Source organism: Syzygium oleosum, unplaced genomic scaffold (genome assembly GCF_021117445.2).
Source record: "Syzygium oleosum isolate NSW1041296 unplaced genomic scaffold, Sole_v2.1 Sole_v2.02, whole genome shotgun sequence".
NCBI classification, from domain to species: domain Eukaryota; kingdom Viridiplantae; phylum Streptophyta; class Magnoliopsida; order Myrtales; family Myrtaceae; genus Syzygium; species Syzygium oleosum.
In genome coordinates, this window is record NW_026607486.1 from 19,503,047 (window position 1) to 19,522,657 (window position 19,611).

Below are 19,611 nucleotides of genomic sequence, written 5' to 3' on the forward strand. Positions count from 1 at the left end.
TAAATTCAAAGTATTAGTAAGATATGTAAATAAAAGTAGATAAATTTGTACAAAATTTGGGAATTTGCAAACTCTAAATAAGTTGGTAATTTCATAAAATTGTTCGTAAACACGTTACTTGGAAAAAAAAAAAAGTGATCATTATTTTTACTAGCAGGTTTCTTACACTTAACAACACTCTTTAAATTTGTTAGCATGATAGAAAAATTGTGGAGAATTGAACACGGTAGATTTAGGGGTTCCTAAAAGTTTCATCTTAAACTATTAACCAATGATCAAAATGTATACAAGATCATGATGTATATAGCTTCGTTATAAATCCAGTAAATGAGTTATGTGAGATGTACTTTTGATGCTCCTGCTTTGATGTCATATTAGAATTTTTAACCCGTAAATATATGAGATTTTTGTTTTTCTTTTCGAAATTAAATCGATTGTCGAATTTCTTGAACCTAGGTTTATTTAGATGAACTTTTCTCGTTGAGCAAACGTATGAGCAAGAGAGTTTTATCTATACTTTTGAATAATATTTATGTGCACATGCAAGTATTATCATTGAGTTCCTGGTGTTGGGAATTTAATTGTGAATTTATTTGATCCCTCGACAAGTTGCAACCTTGGAAGAATCCAAGGGGTGTCTCCATCCATCCGATTTCTTAATAAGTCCAGAAGAAAATGGGAACTTATGTACTTTTTATATATATTTTAGGTACTTACTTGTAGATTTATACTTAATATATCAAGAAAATCCGGATCAAGTTAGACTATATGCATGTCAAACCCTCCTTCGTCTAGAAGCCCATGTTGGCGAAGTAACTTGCAAAAAAAAGAGGTATTAAATTCATAAAATAAGGTGGAAATAGCATCTTTTTTTTAAAAAAAATTGGTTAAATTAACCAATATCTTGTGTTTTTTCGTTGTCAACGACAGTAGTGAGGAAGAAATTTCCACTTTAGATGCAGTCAAAGAGATACTTCTTTTATTAATTTTCTACGATTTTTTTTTTAATTTTGTTTTGTTAAATGATTTGTGCACAGACCAGGAGATGGCGTGGGATTCAACAACTCGATTTGACCAATTATTGATGAGCACACCTAACTCTGAAGGCAATCGGAATGGTTTTTGCATCCGCCATGTGGAGCAAAAGATGCAATGCCCTTAAGTCCACTTCAAATTAGCAAAACTAATTCTTTATTAAGACCAAATTCTTGTGGTTAATTAATCCAAAATTTAACTCTCGATAAAATCTATTCATCCCGGACCATCCAAGTATACCTAGCTACACCAATCAACAAGTGTGATCGAACATGACTCGGTACCGTGTTCACGGTTAGTAGAAAACCTTTCTTCTTGCAAGCTTAGGTTTTCAAAGCACGAGGTTAGATTCCGGCATCGGCTATGCAAGATAGTTCACACCGGCAAATGGGGCGCGCACATCGCATGGGTGCATGAAATCAACGATCGTGAGATTAAGTTCGTTGTAAAATATTCAAATCGTTAATTAATGGACAGAAAGTATCAATTGGAAAATACACAATACAAATAAAATGTACTTGCAAAAAGAGAAACACAATACAAATAAAACGTACTTGCAAAAAGAGAAGATTATTTTGAGATTTGAAATCTCTTTAAGAAGGTTTTTTGTTGCAGGATAGAAAAAATATCCAATTTTTAATATTAAAAAATGTCGTAAAAGAAAATATAACCATGCATCTTTTTTTTCTTTTTCTTTTTTTGGTGTAAATAACCATGCATCTTTCATGAACGAGAGAGTATAAAATTGTCATTGGACTATATGGGCTACTTACATACAAAGGCCCAAAGTGTTATTGGGTGTGCACACCTAAAGGTCGTGGCTTGGGTCAACACTATATGAGCTTGGCCCGAATTTTGACACAAAATTATTCAAATCTTGCATAAAGATAGAAGAGGCATTTCTCATGCGTGCGTATATTTCTTTTCCTTTCCAAGCTTTAGTCACGCCTTTTACATCCAAAAAAAAACAGAGTAATTCCAATCACGTATGACCCCAAAAAAGTTAGAGCACCATTTACACCCAAAAATGACCAATTTTGGCTATTATCGACAAGTGATGGGATTAGTCAATAAAAGCAGAGTTCCATGGTCTTTTTGATGTCATAAATTTCTGTTCTATGCCAGTTCGGGAAAATGGTCATAACTTTGTCGATACAGACCGAATTGACCTGATTCCAAAGTCAAAAGAACGAAGACTCATGGATCTTCTACAACGTTTATGTTTTGAGTTTTCTCATAAAATTACTGCAGAGTCGTCTATTTTTTAAGGGAAGTGAACGGTCGTGATTAGTTAGAATGCGAAAATTTCAGTTTTGTGCTAGTTCGGGAAAATGGTCATAGCTTTATCGATACATATCGAATTGACCTGATTCAATGCCAAAAGAACGAAGACTCGTGGATTTACAACTTTTATATTTGATTTTTCTCAGAAAAGTACTGTAGATTCGTCTACTTTGGAAGGAAGTGAACGGTCGTGATTAGTCAGAATGCGGAAATTTCAGTTTTATGCTAGTTCAGGAAAATGGTCATAGCTTTATTGATACTTATCGGATTGACCTGATTCCAAAGCCAAACGAACCAAGACTCATGGATCTACAATTTTTATGTTTTGAGTTTTCTCAAAAAAGTACCGTAGAGTATTCTATTTTGGAAGGAAGTGGATGGTCGTGACTGATCAGAATGCGGAAATAGGATAGGGAATTCAGTCAAGAATAGCCAACTTGAAGGAATCGACTAAAAGTGGAGTCAACAATCTTAGATACAATTGTCGAAGAAGTAACCGTCAATGTAGTGGAGTCGAAGCAACCGCCAACGTAGTAGAGTCGAATAAACCGTCAATGTATTGGACTCAACACAACCGTTGGGGAACTGCTAAGGAGCACGCATGTATATTTTGAGAGAACAGTACTTGGAAGTATGATCATGAGATAGTTATCACTTGTAGACAAGATCGTGAGACAGTTATCTTGAAAGTATGAAGCATTACATGAACATGAAGACAAGATTTTCAGAATGGAAGAACATGGGCACAACTGTTAAAAACCGCTAAGGAGCAGTTATCAAACAACCATTATAAATATCACCGGCTATTTACTGGAGAGCCCCCCGATAAATCAAATAACATGTTAATTTTCAATTATCTTTACTTTCATGCACTGCACTTTATCTTTCCTTAGCAGTAGCTTTCCTTCCAACTTGCGTCGTCAATTAAATTCCGGCGTATATCTCTATCCCGGGTGTTGCATCATCGATTAAATTCCGGTGCCACATCTTTGTGTACGTGTGTGGCTGTATTTTCAAGCTTTGTCATCGATTAAATTCCGACACGGCTTGTACGTACAGTCCAGTTCGAAGTTCGAAGTAAAAGTTCGAAGTTATTTCTTGTCTACCTAGATATTTCCTATTCGGAGTCGCCACATAATCCGATCTCCTCTCATTAAAAGCTGAAGAACGACATTCGTTGAATTATATTTCGTTGCGGGAGCAATTTCGGTGAAACAAGCACAAATATTGTATATAACGAAAGAGTGCCGAGTCAATTTATCGCGCGTGAAGTTGATGGACAAACTTTCTTTTTCTCAAGCGAAGTTGGGTCTCTCGAAATTATAGAAGCCTGTTTTCAAATTTTGCATAGTCCTTCTATGGTTTATGCACTCGAAGAATCATATGGTATAACTTTTATTATAATAAAAGCCACTGCGAAGTCTTTCATATCATTCGTACGAAACGCGATAACTTTCTTTCCTACTCAACACTCGGCACTAATAGTTTATATGATTAAGTTTTTTATGAAGTTAGGATTTATTGATAATCTTCTCATTGTTAGCCACAGTAAAATATCGTGACGAAGAATTAGGGGAGAATTGTCCAAAAAGTCATAAATCTATTCGCCAATTCAGTCCTAAACCTTTTAATTGAATCAATTGAGTCCTCAATCTTTTCACATTTTGTCAATTGAGTCTATCTGGTCAATTTTAATAAAAAATTGCTTACATGGACGCCGGTAGTGCAATGTAGGTTGGCCGATTTTTTATTTTTTTTCTTTCTTTCTTTTCTTTTTATTTTTTTACCAAGTCCGGCAAGGGCTGTGAAGGCCTCACCCGCGACTAGCGAGCATTGGCCGGGGACCCTCGCCGGGCTTAGAAGGAAGAAAAGAAAAAGAAAGAAAAGAAAAGAAAAAAAATTCCATGTCAGTGCTGATCGTCCAGTTGATCGCGCCACATAGAACAGCTGGTATTTACATCAGCGATTTTCGGTGAAAATTGGTTAGATTGATTTAATTGACAAAACCTGAAAAGATTTAGAACTCAATTGATGAAATTGAAAGGTGATTGGGCATGTACATAAACAAACAACTGTCTTCAGGACAGTTAACCAATACACTTGAAAAAGTAACCCACCAAAAGAAAAAAAAACGAGAGCACTAATTTGTAGTTCATTCGATCGAGTAGGACACGCCCGGGCAATACTTATTGAGAGCAACTCCATTCATGAAATGAAATGTCAATTTCATTTTTTACATTTGGCAGTGTCAAGTTGGAAGATATAGAAAGATACACTCGGTAACAATTAGCTCACCATTAACTTTTACCTTTTGGCCTATCAATTGGAGAGGATCATACGACAGGCAATGCAGAGCAAATGTCACGATCCTTTATTAGAACGAAGGATATAACGAAATGTATGCTGTATAATCTTTCCTTCACGTATATCAACATTGTTGTTACTCTGAAGTTCAAGTACAAATATACCTTGTGGGGTGTGAAAAAGAAAGAACTGAACAAAGACATAAGACGTTACAGTTAACCCAGTTTTCGAAACATGGACACTCGACCATGAAACTCTCTAAGTACATACCAAGAATAGGGCAAATAAATATGAAGCAGTCTCAGTGATTGAAAATTCCTAACAGATGGGAAGCGGAGCACCATCCCAATCCTTCAAGCACTCCAACAAAGGATCGATCAGCTTGCCTTCGCACATTGCAGAGAACACCAGATCGAAGTCCTCACCTGGTGAGGCCACCTTCTCTCCCGTGAGCAAACCAGTCCCGAGCTCTTCCCTCACGAATTTGTACAAGGGGTAGGACCTGCATCCTCTGATCTTGTTGGCGATCGCCGAGTTCCCGCTCTCGAACTGAGCCCTCGCGTTCTCGACCTCTTTCGGTAAAAGGGTCTTGAGCTCTTCCTCGAAAGCCCCGATCTTTGGGAAGATGGAGGTGCTGGGATTCTTCTCTCGGTCGACGTCGTCCAGTGCGTGGTCCACAAGGACTTGCCTCAGCTTCTGCATCAGGGGGTATGTGGCGCTACAGGGGTCGTCGATGTAGGCGAATACGTATTCCCGGTCGACGACCTTGATCAGGTCCTTCTCGCTGAACCCTGAAGGGTGGAGCTCACCGTTGGACCCGACGTAGAGGACTTTCTTGGCCACTTGGCTCACTGTGTTCTTGACGACACTCTTGAGGATCTCTTCCAGGTGCCTCAGGTCGATGGCCTGGCACAGGGCGACCAGGAAAGTGGAGGACATGAGCTTCAACACGTCCACGGCCTCGGCAGTCTTCCTGGAGGAGATCAAGCCCAAGGAGTTCACGTCCTGGTTGTGCTGCTCCGCACTCTCGACATGGTTGGTCACAGGGTTGGCAAGGAACTGCAGCTCTGAGCAGTACGAAGCCATGGCAATCTCAGCTCCTTTGAAGCCATAATCCAGGCTCGGGTTCCGTCCCCCGGACAGGTTAGACGGCAGCCCATTGTTGTAGAAGTCGTTGACGAGCTCGGAGAACTGCGCAAACATGAGCTTGCCGATGGAGGCAATGGCAAGACGGGTGTTGTCCATGGAAACACCAATCGGTGTCCCCTGGAAGTTCCCTCCATGGAGAGCCTTGTTCCTCGAGACATCGATCAGCGGGTTATCGTTGACTGAGTTGATCTCCCTCTCGATCATTTTGGTGGCGGCCCTGATCACTTCGATCTGGGGTCCAAGCCACTGCGGGGACGTGCGGAGCGCGTATCGGTCCTTCTTCGGCTTCTGGAGAGGGTCAATCTCATGGAGCTTCTGAGCCTCCTTCACATAGGAGCTCCCATCCAAAATGTGCTCCATTATGGCTGCAGCTTCAATTTGTCCAGGATGGTGCTTGAGCTTGTGGGTCAAGTGGTCAGTGAACTCGGGCTTCCCTTGCATGACCTCGGCGAAAATGGCAGACAAAACCTCCGAGAGGACGGATAGAATGTTCGCCTCAAACAGGACAATGGAAGCGAGCCCAGACCCGACCGCAGTGCCGTTCACAATCGCGAGGCCCTCTTTGGGCTGCAGCTCAAAGAAACCGTGCTCGATCCCGGCGAGACGGAAGGCCTCGACGGCTTTCATGGACTCACCGTTCGGCCCGACTGCCTTCGAGTTGGGCCTGCCGGTCAAGAGCCCGGCGACGTAGGACAGCGGGACCAGGTCGCCCGAAGCCGTGACCGTGCCCCTGAGAGGCAGGCACGGGGTGATGTTGTGGTTGAGGAACTTGGCCATGGTCTCTAGGATCTCGAACCGGATGCCCGAGTAGCCCTGGAGGAGCGTGTTGATCCTCACGAGCATCGCGGCCCGGGTCGCCGAGTGGGGCAGCGTGTGGCACGACTCGGTCCCGCTGCCGAATACCCCGGCATTCAAGAACCTGGTCCAATCAGGAATTCCGTCAACCACACAAACTCATTCACAGCAAGGAAACGCGAATCTCGAATTAAACAGTCAACGCCAAACTCATTAATCATAGATAGATCACTCTGTAGGGCCGTGAGCTAGCCGAAACTACCCGGACACAATCAAACATAAAGACGAACAATGCAATATGAGCGGTCACAAATACACAAACCCCAGTTAGGTGCAAATAGGCCAGAAAACATTCATGGCAAGAGACCATCGTGTCGAAACTTAGATCTATTGATGCCCACATTCGAATTCTATCCTCGGGCCCGGAATTTTGGCAGCCGATGTCCGCCCCCCCCCCATAAACTGACCGATCGAGTACTCCGTACGGAATCTACAATTTGGGAATGAAGTACACTAATAAGGAAATGAGTTGGAGAATAAGGAAATTTCGCTAAGGGATTGATTGAGACTACCAACTGCTTCAACTTTCTGGAGGGGCACCTAAGTGAGTCGCCACCATCAAGATTGCTCGAGGGCGTACGTCACAAAGCGGCCATTAATTGAAGACGAGAAGTAAGGTCTTTGTGCTCGTTGTCTTCGAAATTGATTATTACGTGTTATCTCCATTTAATTTTTGGATTATCTAATATTTCAAAAATTTTAGAAATTAATTTTTGGTGGCCCTTGGGTTGATTCTTGCACGTCTAGGTCTGCTGCTATATATAGCTCAAGCTTTTCCAATATATATATATATATATATTTTGGAAAAGCTTGAGCCGGCACTTGGCAATCCTCCACGAGGGGACAATTTATACCAAAGACGACAAATATTGATTTTAAATTAAAATAAGGAGATTACTTGATTATTTTTTTAAAAATATTCTTGTAAAAATTGGATGGGAAGATGGGGGTGATGGGGACGGACTAACTGGTTGTTTTATTCTATTGTTTGCTGGTGGATCGTTATCAAGGTGTATGAACAGAGCAAACAATAATGAAAAATCCCATTTATTTATTTTTTATAAACAATCTGTTGCTTGTGTGTTTAATTAAAAAGAATTAATATGCTAATTGGTACTTTTGTCTCCGGCCTCATGTGAGCTTGTGAATAACAATGTCTTCACATGTTAAAAAATAAAATAAAAAACTCGAGGAAATGAGTAGACTAATCTCTCGCAACTGGCGGGTTAGGTTTTATATATTTTGCTAATTTTTGGTGTCTTTTAAATTATTCGTGGAAAATAATTTGATAAAAAGATATGAGAAACTCGATAAAGTCCCCAAACATTAGTATTTTCTTCTCCTGGGTTATTTATGCTAACAAATTAAACATAGGATAATTCAAAATTGTTTTGTTGCTAGATATCATTCATTTCCCATTTTAAAATTAGCCGAAAAAACATGAATTAACACGAATTTACCTTTTGCATGCTTCTTCCATTTTGGTAGGATTTTTTTTTTTACGGGAATTTCATTTCGGTAGGTGGATACTTGCTAATTAAAAGTGGGAGGCACGAAATAAATTACAGAATCTAAGACAAAAAATTTCCACGTAACACGACAGCATTAAACATTAATTATGAGCTCATTACGAGAATTCTACCTACCCCCATCCCATATACAAACGTACAGCTAATTTATCTCCACGTACATATATTTCACATCACCATAAAAATTAAATGGATAAATAAATTGGTAATTATCTCGTTATTTGATTACTTAGCAAGTGTTTTCGAAATTTTTTACGAATATCTGGAGATTACTTGAAGAAATAATATTAAGGTGGCACACATTTTATTTTTATTTTTTTTACCTTATGAGCTCCGTCTGCAGAGCACCACCTTGCTTGGTCCTCCTGTGCGAGGTGGCGCCGAAGCCGGTGGTGATACCGTAGCTGTCCGTCCCATTGCTCATGCTCTCCACGACCCAGTCGCTGCTGGCCTTGACCCCCGGCCGGGCCGCCTCGGACAGCTCGACCGCCGCCCCCGCATCCCGCCCCGCGATCGCTGCGACCTGCGCGATGGTCAGCGTCCGCCCGCCGAGCGACACCACGGGCCTCCGGGACTCCTCCACCATGCGCTTCACCTCGTCGAGGTGGCTCCCCTTGAGGGACTCGGCGGCCGCGCCCCAGTTGAGCGGGTCGGCCGCGCACAGCCCGAGCTTGCCGCCGTTGCGCGCCACGTCCCGGGATATCTCCATGTCAATCGTCGCCGTGAAATGCGAATGCTTGAGCAGCCGAGAGAGGCGAGCAACAGAGGGATCGAAATCGAAGGAGGAGGACGACAGGTGTTTGCGTTTATGTCTGTTCAATGGAAATTCAAAGCGAGTGAATTTCCTGAGTCTTGCTCACCTGCGGACTCGACGTTTAAATAGAGAGATATGGAGGCTTCCTCCTCCCCCTCCCGGTCATTGAAGCGTTGGGTAGTTTAGGCCGATGGGTTCGTTGAAATCCTCCCGTGGCCGTCGGATCTCATCCCCCGGGCCCGCACGGACCGGCGGGATCGCGACACGTGGAGGACATGTGTGCATTTTAATGATGGTGTGTCTTTCTATTTAGGCGTCCTTGACCATGTGATATGTTATTGTTAGCAATATAGGACGTACAAAATAAAAAAGGTCAAATGAAAATTCGATTCCTAATGAAAAAACTCCATTATCGAATCGTGATTTCGATGAGTTGCTGGTAAACACAAACCTAACTTGTTTTGTTGAATTGTCCATCATGTGGCAGGTAGGCCACGAAGCTATATAAAGATTAAACATGCCGAATAGATTAGCAAATGAATTTAGGAAGGACCACACTGTGGAATGATGACAGAAGCGATGTTGTTCTAATGTATCCAAGCAATTACATCTTTCACTTCTAATGTATCAAGCAATTACATCTTTGCTTTACATTTTGAATTTGTTGACTGTATTGAATTGAAAAGTTCTGCTCTCAAAATCTCATGTTAAGTTGTTGACACAAAAAGAATAAATCTCACGTTATGTCCTTATTTGTTGTTTATCGAAAACGAAAATGTATTCTGAAATCTGGGTTATAGTGTAACTATCAAAAAATGTAAATAGTATTGAATGATTAATTTTGACTTTGTTAAAAAGTTGAGGGACTAAATTGAGTAAATCGAAAGTTGAGGGACTACATCGAACGTTTAGGAATAGTTCAAGGATCACGTTGAATGGATTAAAAGTTTAACGATGACAATTTATATAGGACCAAAGTTTAAGGAGCATTAGTGTAATTTTCCCGAACCGAAATTGATTTTCCAGACTCGTCGTGATATTCATGTGCATTTTTTTAATATTCGATTAAGTTATGAAAGCATGAGTTCCAACGTTGTTTTTTCTATTTGCATGCAAATCATGCACGAGCCGGATCTCTGCACACAAGGGAAATATTCAGGGAACTCGGACTCAAATTTTGAAAAGCAAAGTTTTAAATTAATTAATTAGTCGAGATTAATTGAGGATTATAAAGGAAAAAAACCACACAAAAAATCATAAATTATGCTCGCTGTGACATATTTACCCTAAACTTTTTTTTCTGTGACACAAAAAATCACAAACTTATATTTGTGTGACATATTTATTATCTTTCAAAGTTTCGCAAATGAGAACCATTAAAAATCTGCTTACATAAACGCCAAAAAGCAAATTGTATTGACATAGCACCCACGTGACTTAAGTAAAATAAAAACGATGTTATTTTGACTGAAAAATCATTCGATGGAACCTTAACAAAGGGTAAATATATCGCATATATACAAGTTTGAGGTTTTTTCATATCATGAGAAAAAGTTTATAGTAAATGTGTCATAATAGACATAATTTAGGGTTTTTTGAAGTAAAAAAAAATTCATGATAAATATGTCACGGTTGACATAATTTGAATTTTTTGTGATTTTTTGCCCGATTATAAATCCATCCACCTAATCCAACGACCGAATATGATTATCCTTCCACCACTTTGACCAAATCCCCGATGTCTTTCGTCTTAGAGAGACGGTAGCTAGCTTCTCAATTCAGATGCGGTCAGACCACCTTTTAAATGCACATGTAAGCCCAAGATTGCTTGAGTTACATTAGGTAGTAGTTATGTACAATTTGTTAAAAGTCGCACCTGTCAATTACCACCACCAACCACGAAGAAAAGAAAGAACGAAGAAGAAGAAGAAAAGAGAGAAAAAGACTCGCCACCAAATACCGATTCGCAGGCCCTCTGAGTTGGTGAAGCCACTATGAAATTCACATCCGACATAAATCTACATGCTGGAAGACAAATGGCGCGACACAAATATTCAATTGGGTCAGATGAACGTAGCAGCAATTGGACCCGAATGTTTTCTAACTTTTTTTTTTAAATTAAAGTTTGATTTGGTAGTTGGAGTCTCGGACTCGGGAGTCACCCGGCGTGTAGCTAATTTACCTGACTTAATCAAACCATGGCCAAACCGATACCTAAATTCGTGGATTTAGCAATTGTGTTAGGGTTAGCTTATTCTCTCGAGACGGGCGTCGGGAGTATAAACCTACAACGTACTGTCGACCGGGCGCTATTTGAGTCGGGATGACCAGCTCATATAACAAAGATTAATCGAGAGCTCGAGAAGTCCTGCACATTCCGTATGAAAAAGATCGACACAAAAAGATGCGATTGTGTATGATCACGTCTTTCCCGCATGTTGCGCAAAAAACATATATGGGAGGAGTTAGGAAAGATAAGAGGTGGTACAATATAGTAAAAGTTGGTAATTGAAAGAAAAATAAATTTGGCAAGTAACTCGAGTGAGAGTTAATAACCCAAGACTAGTCGATAATTTAATTGAAGGAAAGTTGTTGTGTCACTTTAATTAGGTTAGTTATAATCTCCAAAAGAGTTGGTAGATCACGAGAGTTGATAGGAAATTAAATGCAAATAAAAATTTAGAAATGACAAGAGAAGTAGTCAATTTTAAAATAAAAAACACCTAAAGGTTAGGTAGTGATTCAAATGAGGGTTGTCGACCAATTCTATGTGGTAATTTAAAGGGAGAAGAGCTGGTGAATTAAGCTATTTGATTGGTAATTTTTAAAAGAGTTTTAAATTTAAGGAATAGCTCCAAGACAGATAAAGCGTGGTAACTTTAACAGGAAAGTTGGTGGATTGAAAAAAATTAAATGTTGCTAAATAACTCAAAGAGAGTCGGTAACCCAAAACTAAGTAATCTAATTTGACAAAATTTAGTAAATCATGCTAATTTATGATATTAATTTCGTAAAAAAGAGTTAGTTAATTCAAAGCGTTAGTAAGATATGTAAATAAAAGTATTTAAGTTTGTATAAAATTTGGAAATTTGCAAACTCCAAGTAAGTTGGTAATTTCATAAAACTGTTCGCAAACACTTTACTTACAAAAAGATCAATGATCATTGTTTTTACCAACAAGATTCTTACACTTACCAACACTTTTTAAATTTGCCATCACTACAGAAAAATTCTGTAGGATTGAACACGGAACGATAAATTTACGCGTTCCTTGAAGTTTCATCTTAAACTATTAACCGAATTATCAAAATGTATGCTAAAATCATGATGGATGTAACTTCGTTATAAATCTGGTAAATAAGCAACGTGAGATGTACTTTTATTACCCTAGCTTTGATGTCATATTAGAATTTTCAACCTGCAAATATAAGATCTTAGGTGGAGGAGGCATCTAGTATCCCAAGTCCCCACTCCCACTCCACGGTTCATGTTCTTCACTAAGAAAGGCTAAAAGCTAGTCACTACGTGAGAGGTCTGTATGGTTTGCGAACGCACACAAACTACATCAACCAGTTAGAACAAGATCCTCGAAATTATATATATTTTTATGAGATTTTGGGTTTTTTTTTTCAAAGTTAAATCGATTATTGAATTTCTTTAACCTAGGTTTATTTAAATGGACTTTTCTCCATGAGCTAACGTATAAATGAGGAATTATTCTCTAGACTTTTGAAAAATAAGCAGGTGTACATGAAAGTATTATCCTAGGTTAATACCACGAAAAACCCCAAACTGGTACACCTATGACAATTTTACCATAAACTAATTTTTTTACAACCAAAAACTCCAAACTAATACACTTGTAACAAATTTACCCTCAGTTTGTTTCTGTTAAATTTTACTATCAAATTGCTTTGTTAAATGACACGCGATAGTTAACTGATGTACCAATTTTATGTTTTACCCTCCATTTATCATAGGTGTACCGGTTTGTGATTTTTTTGTGATATTAATTCAATTTAATGGAAACTAACGGAGGGTAAATTTGCCACAAATGTACTGGTTTGGGGTTTTTAGTGGTCAAAATATTAGTTTGGGGTAAATTTATCACAGGTGCACCAGTTCGAGATTTTTCGTGATATTAAGCCTATTATCATTGAGTTACTGATGTGTTCCCTCAACAAGTTGCAACCTTGGAAGAATCCAAAGGGTGTCTCCATCCATCCGATTTCTTGATAAGTCCAGAAGAAAATGGGAGTTTATGTACTAATTATATATGTATTTTAGGTACTTACTTGTGGATTTATACTTAATATATCAAGAAAATATTGATCAAGTCAGACTATATGCATGTCAAACCCTTCTTCGTCTAGAAGCCCATATTGGAGAAGTTCCTTGCAAGTAAAAAAGAGGTATTAAAAACATAAAATAAAGTGGAAATAGCATCTTTTAAAAAAAATGATCAAATTAACTAAGCTCTTGTGTTTTTTCGCGTCTTGATTTGGTAGTTTGGAGTCTCGAACTCGAAGTCACCCAATTACCTGACTTAATCAAACCGTGGCCAAACTGATGCCTAATCCGTATATTTGGCAATTGGGTTAGGTTAGCTTATTCGCTCGAGATGATTGTCGGGAGTATAAAGCTATATGTCCTGTCAACCGGGTGCTATTTGAATCGGGATGACTAGCTCTTTCGATGGAGATTGATTGAAAGGTCGAGAAATTCTGCATATTTTAGATGAAATAGATCGACGGAAAAAGATGTGATTGCGTATGATCACGTATTTGTCGCATGTTGTGGAGAAAACATAAATGGGAGGAGTTGGGAAAGATAAAAGGTAGTAGAAGATAATAAAATTTGGCCAATAAAAGAAAAATAAATTTGTTAAGTAACTCGAGTGAGTATTGGTAGCTCAAGACTAGTGGATAATTTAATTGAAGAAAAGTTGTTATGTCGCTTTACTTAGGTTAGTGATAATCTCTAAAAAGAGTTGGCAAATCGCAAGAGTTGCTAGGAAAAGCAAATAAAAGTTTAGAAACGATAAGAAAAATTAAGCAAATTCAAAATGAAAAATAATTAAAGGTCGGTAAGTAATTCAAAATAGGCTTGGCAACCAATACTATGTGGTAAATATACGAGAAGAGTTGGCGAATCAAGCTCATTTTGATTGGTAATTTTTAAAAGAGTTATTAAATTTAGGGAATAGCTCCAAGACAAATAAAACTTGGTAACTTTAACCGGAAAGTTGGTAGATTAAAGCAAATTAAATGTTGGTAAATAACTCAAAGAGAGTCGGTAACCCAAAACTAAGTAATCTAATTTGACAAAAGTTAGTAAATCACTATAATTTGTCTTATTAATTTCGTAAAAGAGTTAGTAAATTCAAAGCATTAGTAAGATATGTAAATAAAAGTAGATAAGTTTGTACGAAATTTGGGAATTTGCAAACTCCAAATAAATTGGTAATTTCATAAAAATTATTCATAAACACGTTACTTGGAAAAGAAAATCAATGATCATTATTTTTACCAGCAGGTTTCTTACACTTAACGACACTCTTTAAATTTGTTAGCACGACAGAAAAATTCTGTAGGATTGAACACAGTAGATCTATAGGTTCCTAGAAGTTTCATCTTCAACTATTAACCGAATGATCAAAATGTATACACGATCATGATGTATATAACTTCATTATAATTCCGGTAAATAAGTTATGTGAGATGTACTTTTGATACTCTAGCTTTGATGTCATATTAGAATTTTCAATCGTAAAAATATGAGATTTTGGTTTTCCTTTTTTCAAAATTAAATTGATTGTCGAATTTCTTGAACCTATGTTTATTTAGATGGACTTTTATCCTTGAGCTAAAGCAAGGGAATTGTATCTATACTTTTGAATAATATGCATGTGTACATGCAATTATTATCATTGAGTTCCTAATGTTGGGAATTTAATTGTGAATTTAATTATTCCCTCGACAAGTTGCAACGTTGGAAGAATCCAAAGGGTGTCTCCATCCATCCGATTTCTTGATAAGTCCAGAAGAAAATGGGAACTTATGTATTTATTATATATATTTTAGGTACTTACTTGTAGATTTATACTTAATATATCAAGAAAATCCGGATCAAGTTAGTCTATATGCATGTCAAACCCTCCTTCGTCTAGAAGCCCATGATGGAGAAGTAACTTGCAAGAAAAAAGAGGTATTAAATTCATACAATAAGGTGGAAATAGCATCTTTTTTTTAAAACAAAAATTGGTTGAATTAACTAATATCTTGTGTTTTTTCGTTGTCAATGACAGTAGTGAGGAAGAAATTTCCACTTTAGATGCAGTCAAAGAGATATTTTTTTTTATTAATTTTCGACGATTTTTTTTTTAATTTTGTTTTGTTAAATGATTTGTGCACAGACCAGGAGATGGCGTGGGATTCAACAACTCGATTTGACCAATTATTGATGAGCACACCTAATTCTGAAGGCAATCGGAATGGTTTTTGCATCCGCCATGCGGAGCAAAAGATGCAATGCCCTTAAGTCCACTTCAAATTAGCAAAACTAATTCTTTATTAAGATCAAATTCTTGTCGTTAATTAACCCGAAATTTAACTCTCGATAAAATCTATTCATCCCGGACCATCCCAGTATACCTAGCTACACCAATCAACGAGCGTGATCGAACATGACTCGATACCGTGTCCACGATTAGTAGAAAACCTTTCTTCTCGCAAGCTTAGGTTTTCAAAGCACGCGGTTAGATTCCGGCATCGGCTATGCAAGATAGTTCACACCGGCAAATGGGGCGCATGCATTGCGTAGGTGCATGAAATCAACGATCGTGAGATTAACTTCATTGTAAAATATTCAAATCGTTAATTAATGGACAAAAAGTATCGATTGGAAAATACACAATACAAATAAAACGTACTTGCGAAAAGAGAAGATTATTTTGGGATTTGAAATCTCTTTAAGAAGGTTTTTTTGTTGCAGGATAGAAAAAATATCCAATTTTTAATATTAAAAAATGTCGTAAAAGAAAATATAACCATGCATCTTTTTTTTCTTTTTTTTTTTTGGTGTAAATAACCATGCATCTTTCATGAACGAGAGAGTATAAAATTGTCATTGGACTATATGGGCTACTTACATACAAAGGCCCAAAGTGTTATTGGGTGTGCACACCTAAAGGTCGTGGCTTGGGTCAACACTATATGAGCTTGGCCCGAATTTTGACACAAAATTATTCAAATCTTGCATAAAGATAGAAGAGGCATTTCTCATGCGTGCGTATATTTCTTTTCCTTTCCAAGCTTTAGTCACGCCTTTTACATCCAAAAAAAAAACAGAGTAATTCCAATCACGTATGACCCCAAAAAAGTTAGAGCACCATTTACACCCAAAAATGACCAATTTTGGCTATTATCGACAAGTGATGGGATTAGTCAATAAAAGCAGAGTTCCGTGGTCTTTTTGATGTCATAAATTTCTGTTCTATGCCAGTTCGGGAAAATGGTCATAACTTTGTCGATACAGACCGAATTGACCTGATTTCAAAGCCAAAAGAATGACGACTCATGGATCTACAACATTTATGTTTTGAGTTTTCTCAGAAAATTACTGCAGAGTTGTCTATTTTTTAAGGGAAGCGGACGGTCGTGACTAATCAGAATGCGAAAATTTCAGTTCTGTGCTAGTTCGGGAAAATGGTCATAGCTTTATCGATACATATCGGATTGACTTGATTCCAATGCCAAAAGAACGAAGACTCATGGATCTACGACTTCTATGTTTGATTTTTCTTAGAAAAGTACTGTAGAGTCGTTTATTTTGGAAGGAAGTGGACGGTCGTGATTGGTCAGAATGCAAAAATTTCAATTTTGTGCTAGTTCAGGAAAATGACCATAGCTTTATTGATACATATTGGATTGACCTGATTCCAAAGCCAAACGAACGAAGACTCATGGATCTATAACTTCTATGTTTTGAGTTTTCTCAAAAAAGTACTGTAGAGTCTTCTATTTTGGGAGGAAGTGGATGGTTGTGACTGATCAGAATGCGGACATAGGATAGGGACATCAGTCAAGAATAGCCAACTTGAAGGAATCGATTAAAAGTGGAGTCGACAATCTCGGATACATCTGTCGAAGAAGTAACCGTTAATGTAGTGGAGTCGAAACAACCGCCAACGTAATAGAGTCGAATAAACCGTTAAGATAGTGGACTCAACGCAACCATTGGGGAACCGCTAAGGAGCACGTATCTATATTTTGAGGAAACAGTTACTTGGAAGCATGATCATGAGGCAGTTTTATCACTTGTAAATAAGATCGTGAGACGGTTATCTTGAAAGCAAGAAGCATTACATGAACATGAAGACAAGATTTTCAGAATGGAAGAACATGGGCACAACTGTTGAAAACCGCTAAGGAACAGTTGTCAGACAACCACTATAAATATCACTGACCATCTACTAGAGAGCCCCCCAACAAATCAAACAACATGTTATCTTTCAATTTTCTTTACTTTCCTGCACTGCATTTTATCTTTCCTTAGCGGTAGCTTTCCTTCCGATTCGTGTCATCAATTAAATTCCAGCGTGTATCTCTATCCCGGGTGTTGCATCATCGATTAAATTCCGATGCCATATCTTTGCGTATGTGTGTGATTGTATTTTCAAGCTCTATCGTCGATTAAATTCCGGCATGGCTTGTACTTACAGTCCGGTTCGAAGTTCGAAGTAAAAGTTTGAAGTTATTTCTTGTTTGCCTAGATATTTCCTGTTTAGAGTCGCCACAGAACCTGGTCTCCTCTCATTAAAAGTCAAAGAACGACATTCGTTAAATTATATTTCGTCACGGGAGAAATTTCGGTGAAACAGGCACAAATATTGTATATAACGAAAGAGTGCCGAGTCAATTTATCGCGCGTGAAGTTGATGGACGAACTTTCTTTTTCTCAAGCGAAGTCAGGTCTCTCGAAATTATAGAAGCCTATTTTCAAATTTTAAACAGTCCTCCTATGGTTTACGCACTCGAAGAATCATATGGTATAATTTTTATTATACTAAAGTCATAGCGAAGTCTTTCGTATCTTTTGTACGAAACGCGATAACTTTCTTTCCTACTCAGCACTCGGCACTAATAGTTTATATGATTAAGTTTTTTATGAAGTTAGGATTTATTGATAATCTTCTCATTGTTAGCCACAGTAAAATATCGTGACGAAGAATTAGGGGAGAATTGTCCAAAAAGTCATAAATTTATTGTACTTTCACCGATTCAGTCATAAACGTTTTAATTAAATCAATTTAGTCCTAAACCTTTTTATGTTTTGCCAATTGAGTCTATCTGGCCAATTTTAACCGAAAATTGCTGACGTGGATGCCGATAGTGCAACGTAGGTTGGCTGCTTTTTTTATTTTTTTCTTTCTTTCTTTTCTTTTTATTTTTCTACCAAGTCCAGCAAGGGCTGTGAAGGCCTTGCCCGCGACTGGCGAGCATTGGCCGGGGACCCTCGCCGGGCTTAGAAGGAAGAAAAGAAAAAAGAAAGAAAATAAAAGAAATAAAAATTCCATGTCAGCGCCGGCTGTCCAGTCGGTTGCGCCACGTAGAACAGCCGGTGTTCACATCAACGATTTCGATAAAAATTGACCAGATTGATTCAATTGGCAAAACGTGAAAATGTTTATGACTTAATTGATAAAATTGAAAGGTAATGAGGCATGTAAATAAACAAACAACTGTCTTCAGGACCCTTACTTGCGTCTGTCCCCAGTTAACCAATACACTTGAAAAAGTAACCCACCAAAAGAAAAAAAACGAGTACACTCATATAAGGGTGAGCATGATGGACCGCTCAAACCGGGACCAAACCAGCCGATTTGGTCCAGTTCTCGGGAGTATCGGTTCGGTTCTCGGTTCCTAAAAGTGGAACTAGTTTCCGGGCGGTCCGGTTCTCGATTTTAGGGTGGGAATCGGATTGATCAGACCGGACTGGATCGATAAATTTATTTATTTATTTATTTTGCTCAGAAAATATATATTTATTTACTTTTTTTAAAATTTATGAAAAAAATAGAAAGCATTTTACTAGTTTACCTCCGCGGCAAATGTCCATGTTGTTTCCCATAAATAAAAGACAGTCCAATGCTCTGAGATTAAAAAATAGAAACCCTAATCACTGAGGCTCTCCCCAATTCACTTCCGCCCTCACCTCTGAGGCTCTGCCTAAGACATTCTATTAAGAAACAAGCTTGGATTTTGCCGCAGCACTATAATTAACGCTTTTGTCATATTTCAATAGGTTATTATTTCATATCCTTGGTTAATAAATGAATAAGTGATTGGTTCAATTTGGAATCAGATCGGACCGATGGTCCGGTCCGGTCTTGTCCACTGTCCCAGGACTAGCCGGTCCGGTCATCGATCCTAGAAACTGGGAACCGGTCCGAGAACCACTCACCCCTACACTCATATATAGTTCATCATGCACATATATTTGAAACTTCCAAAAGGTTATCGAAACGTCTCATTATTCTTCATTGAAATACCATACACTACACTCCTGTACTCTCCTATATAAGCCTCACTCTCTCCTCACCACATCTCATCTCTCTCTCTCTCTCTCTCATGATGATCATGAAGGCCAAGTCTCTCAAGAAATTCTTCTCCAAGTTGCGAATCTGTGGAAGTGGCAAAC

General features: G+C 38.3%; 1 protein-coding gene across 1 annotated transcript; it reads right to left on the bottom strand.

The window, feature by feature from the left end:
* Positions 1-4,708: 4,708 nt before the first annotated feature.
* LOC130136799 (phenylalanine ammonia-lyase) lies at positions 4,709-8,899 on the bottom strand. The gene is made up of 2 exons (XM_056307145.1): positions 8,480-8,899; positions 4,709-6,691 (listed from the first exon to the last, which is right to left on the bottom strand). Exons 1-2 carry the CDS (start codon positions 8,863-8,865, stop codon positions 4,942-4,944), a joined length of 2,136 nt encoding a protein of 711 aa, XP_056163120.1. The 5' UTR covers positions 8,866-8,899; the 3' UTR covers positions 4,709-4,941.
* Between the last annotated feature and the right edge of the window lie 10,712 nt (positions 8,900-19,611).

Coding starts and splice junctions, on each gene's coding strand:
- LOC130136799 (XM_056307145.1), bottom strand. CDS start 8,865: ATGGAGATATCCCGGGACGTGGCGCGCAACGGCGGCAAGCTCGGGCTG. Junction 6,692..8,479: donor CTGCAGACGGAGCTCATAAG/GTAAAAAAAATA, acceptor TGATTGGACCAG/GTTCTTGAATGCCGGGGTAT.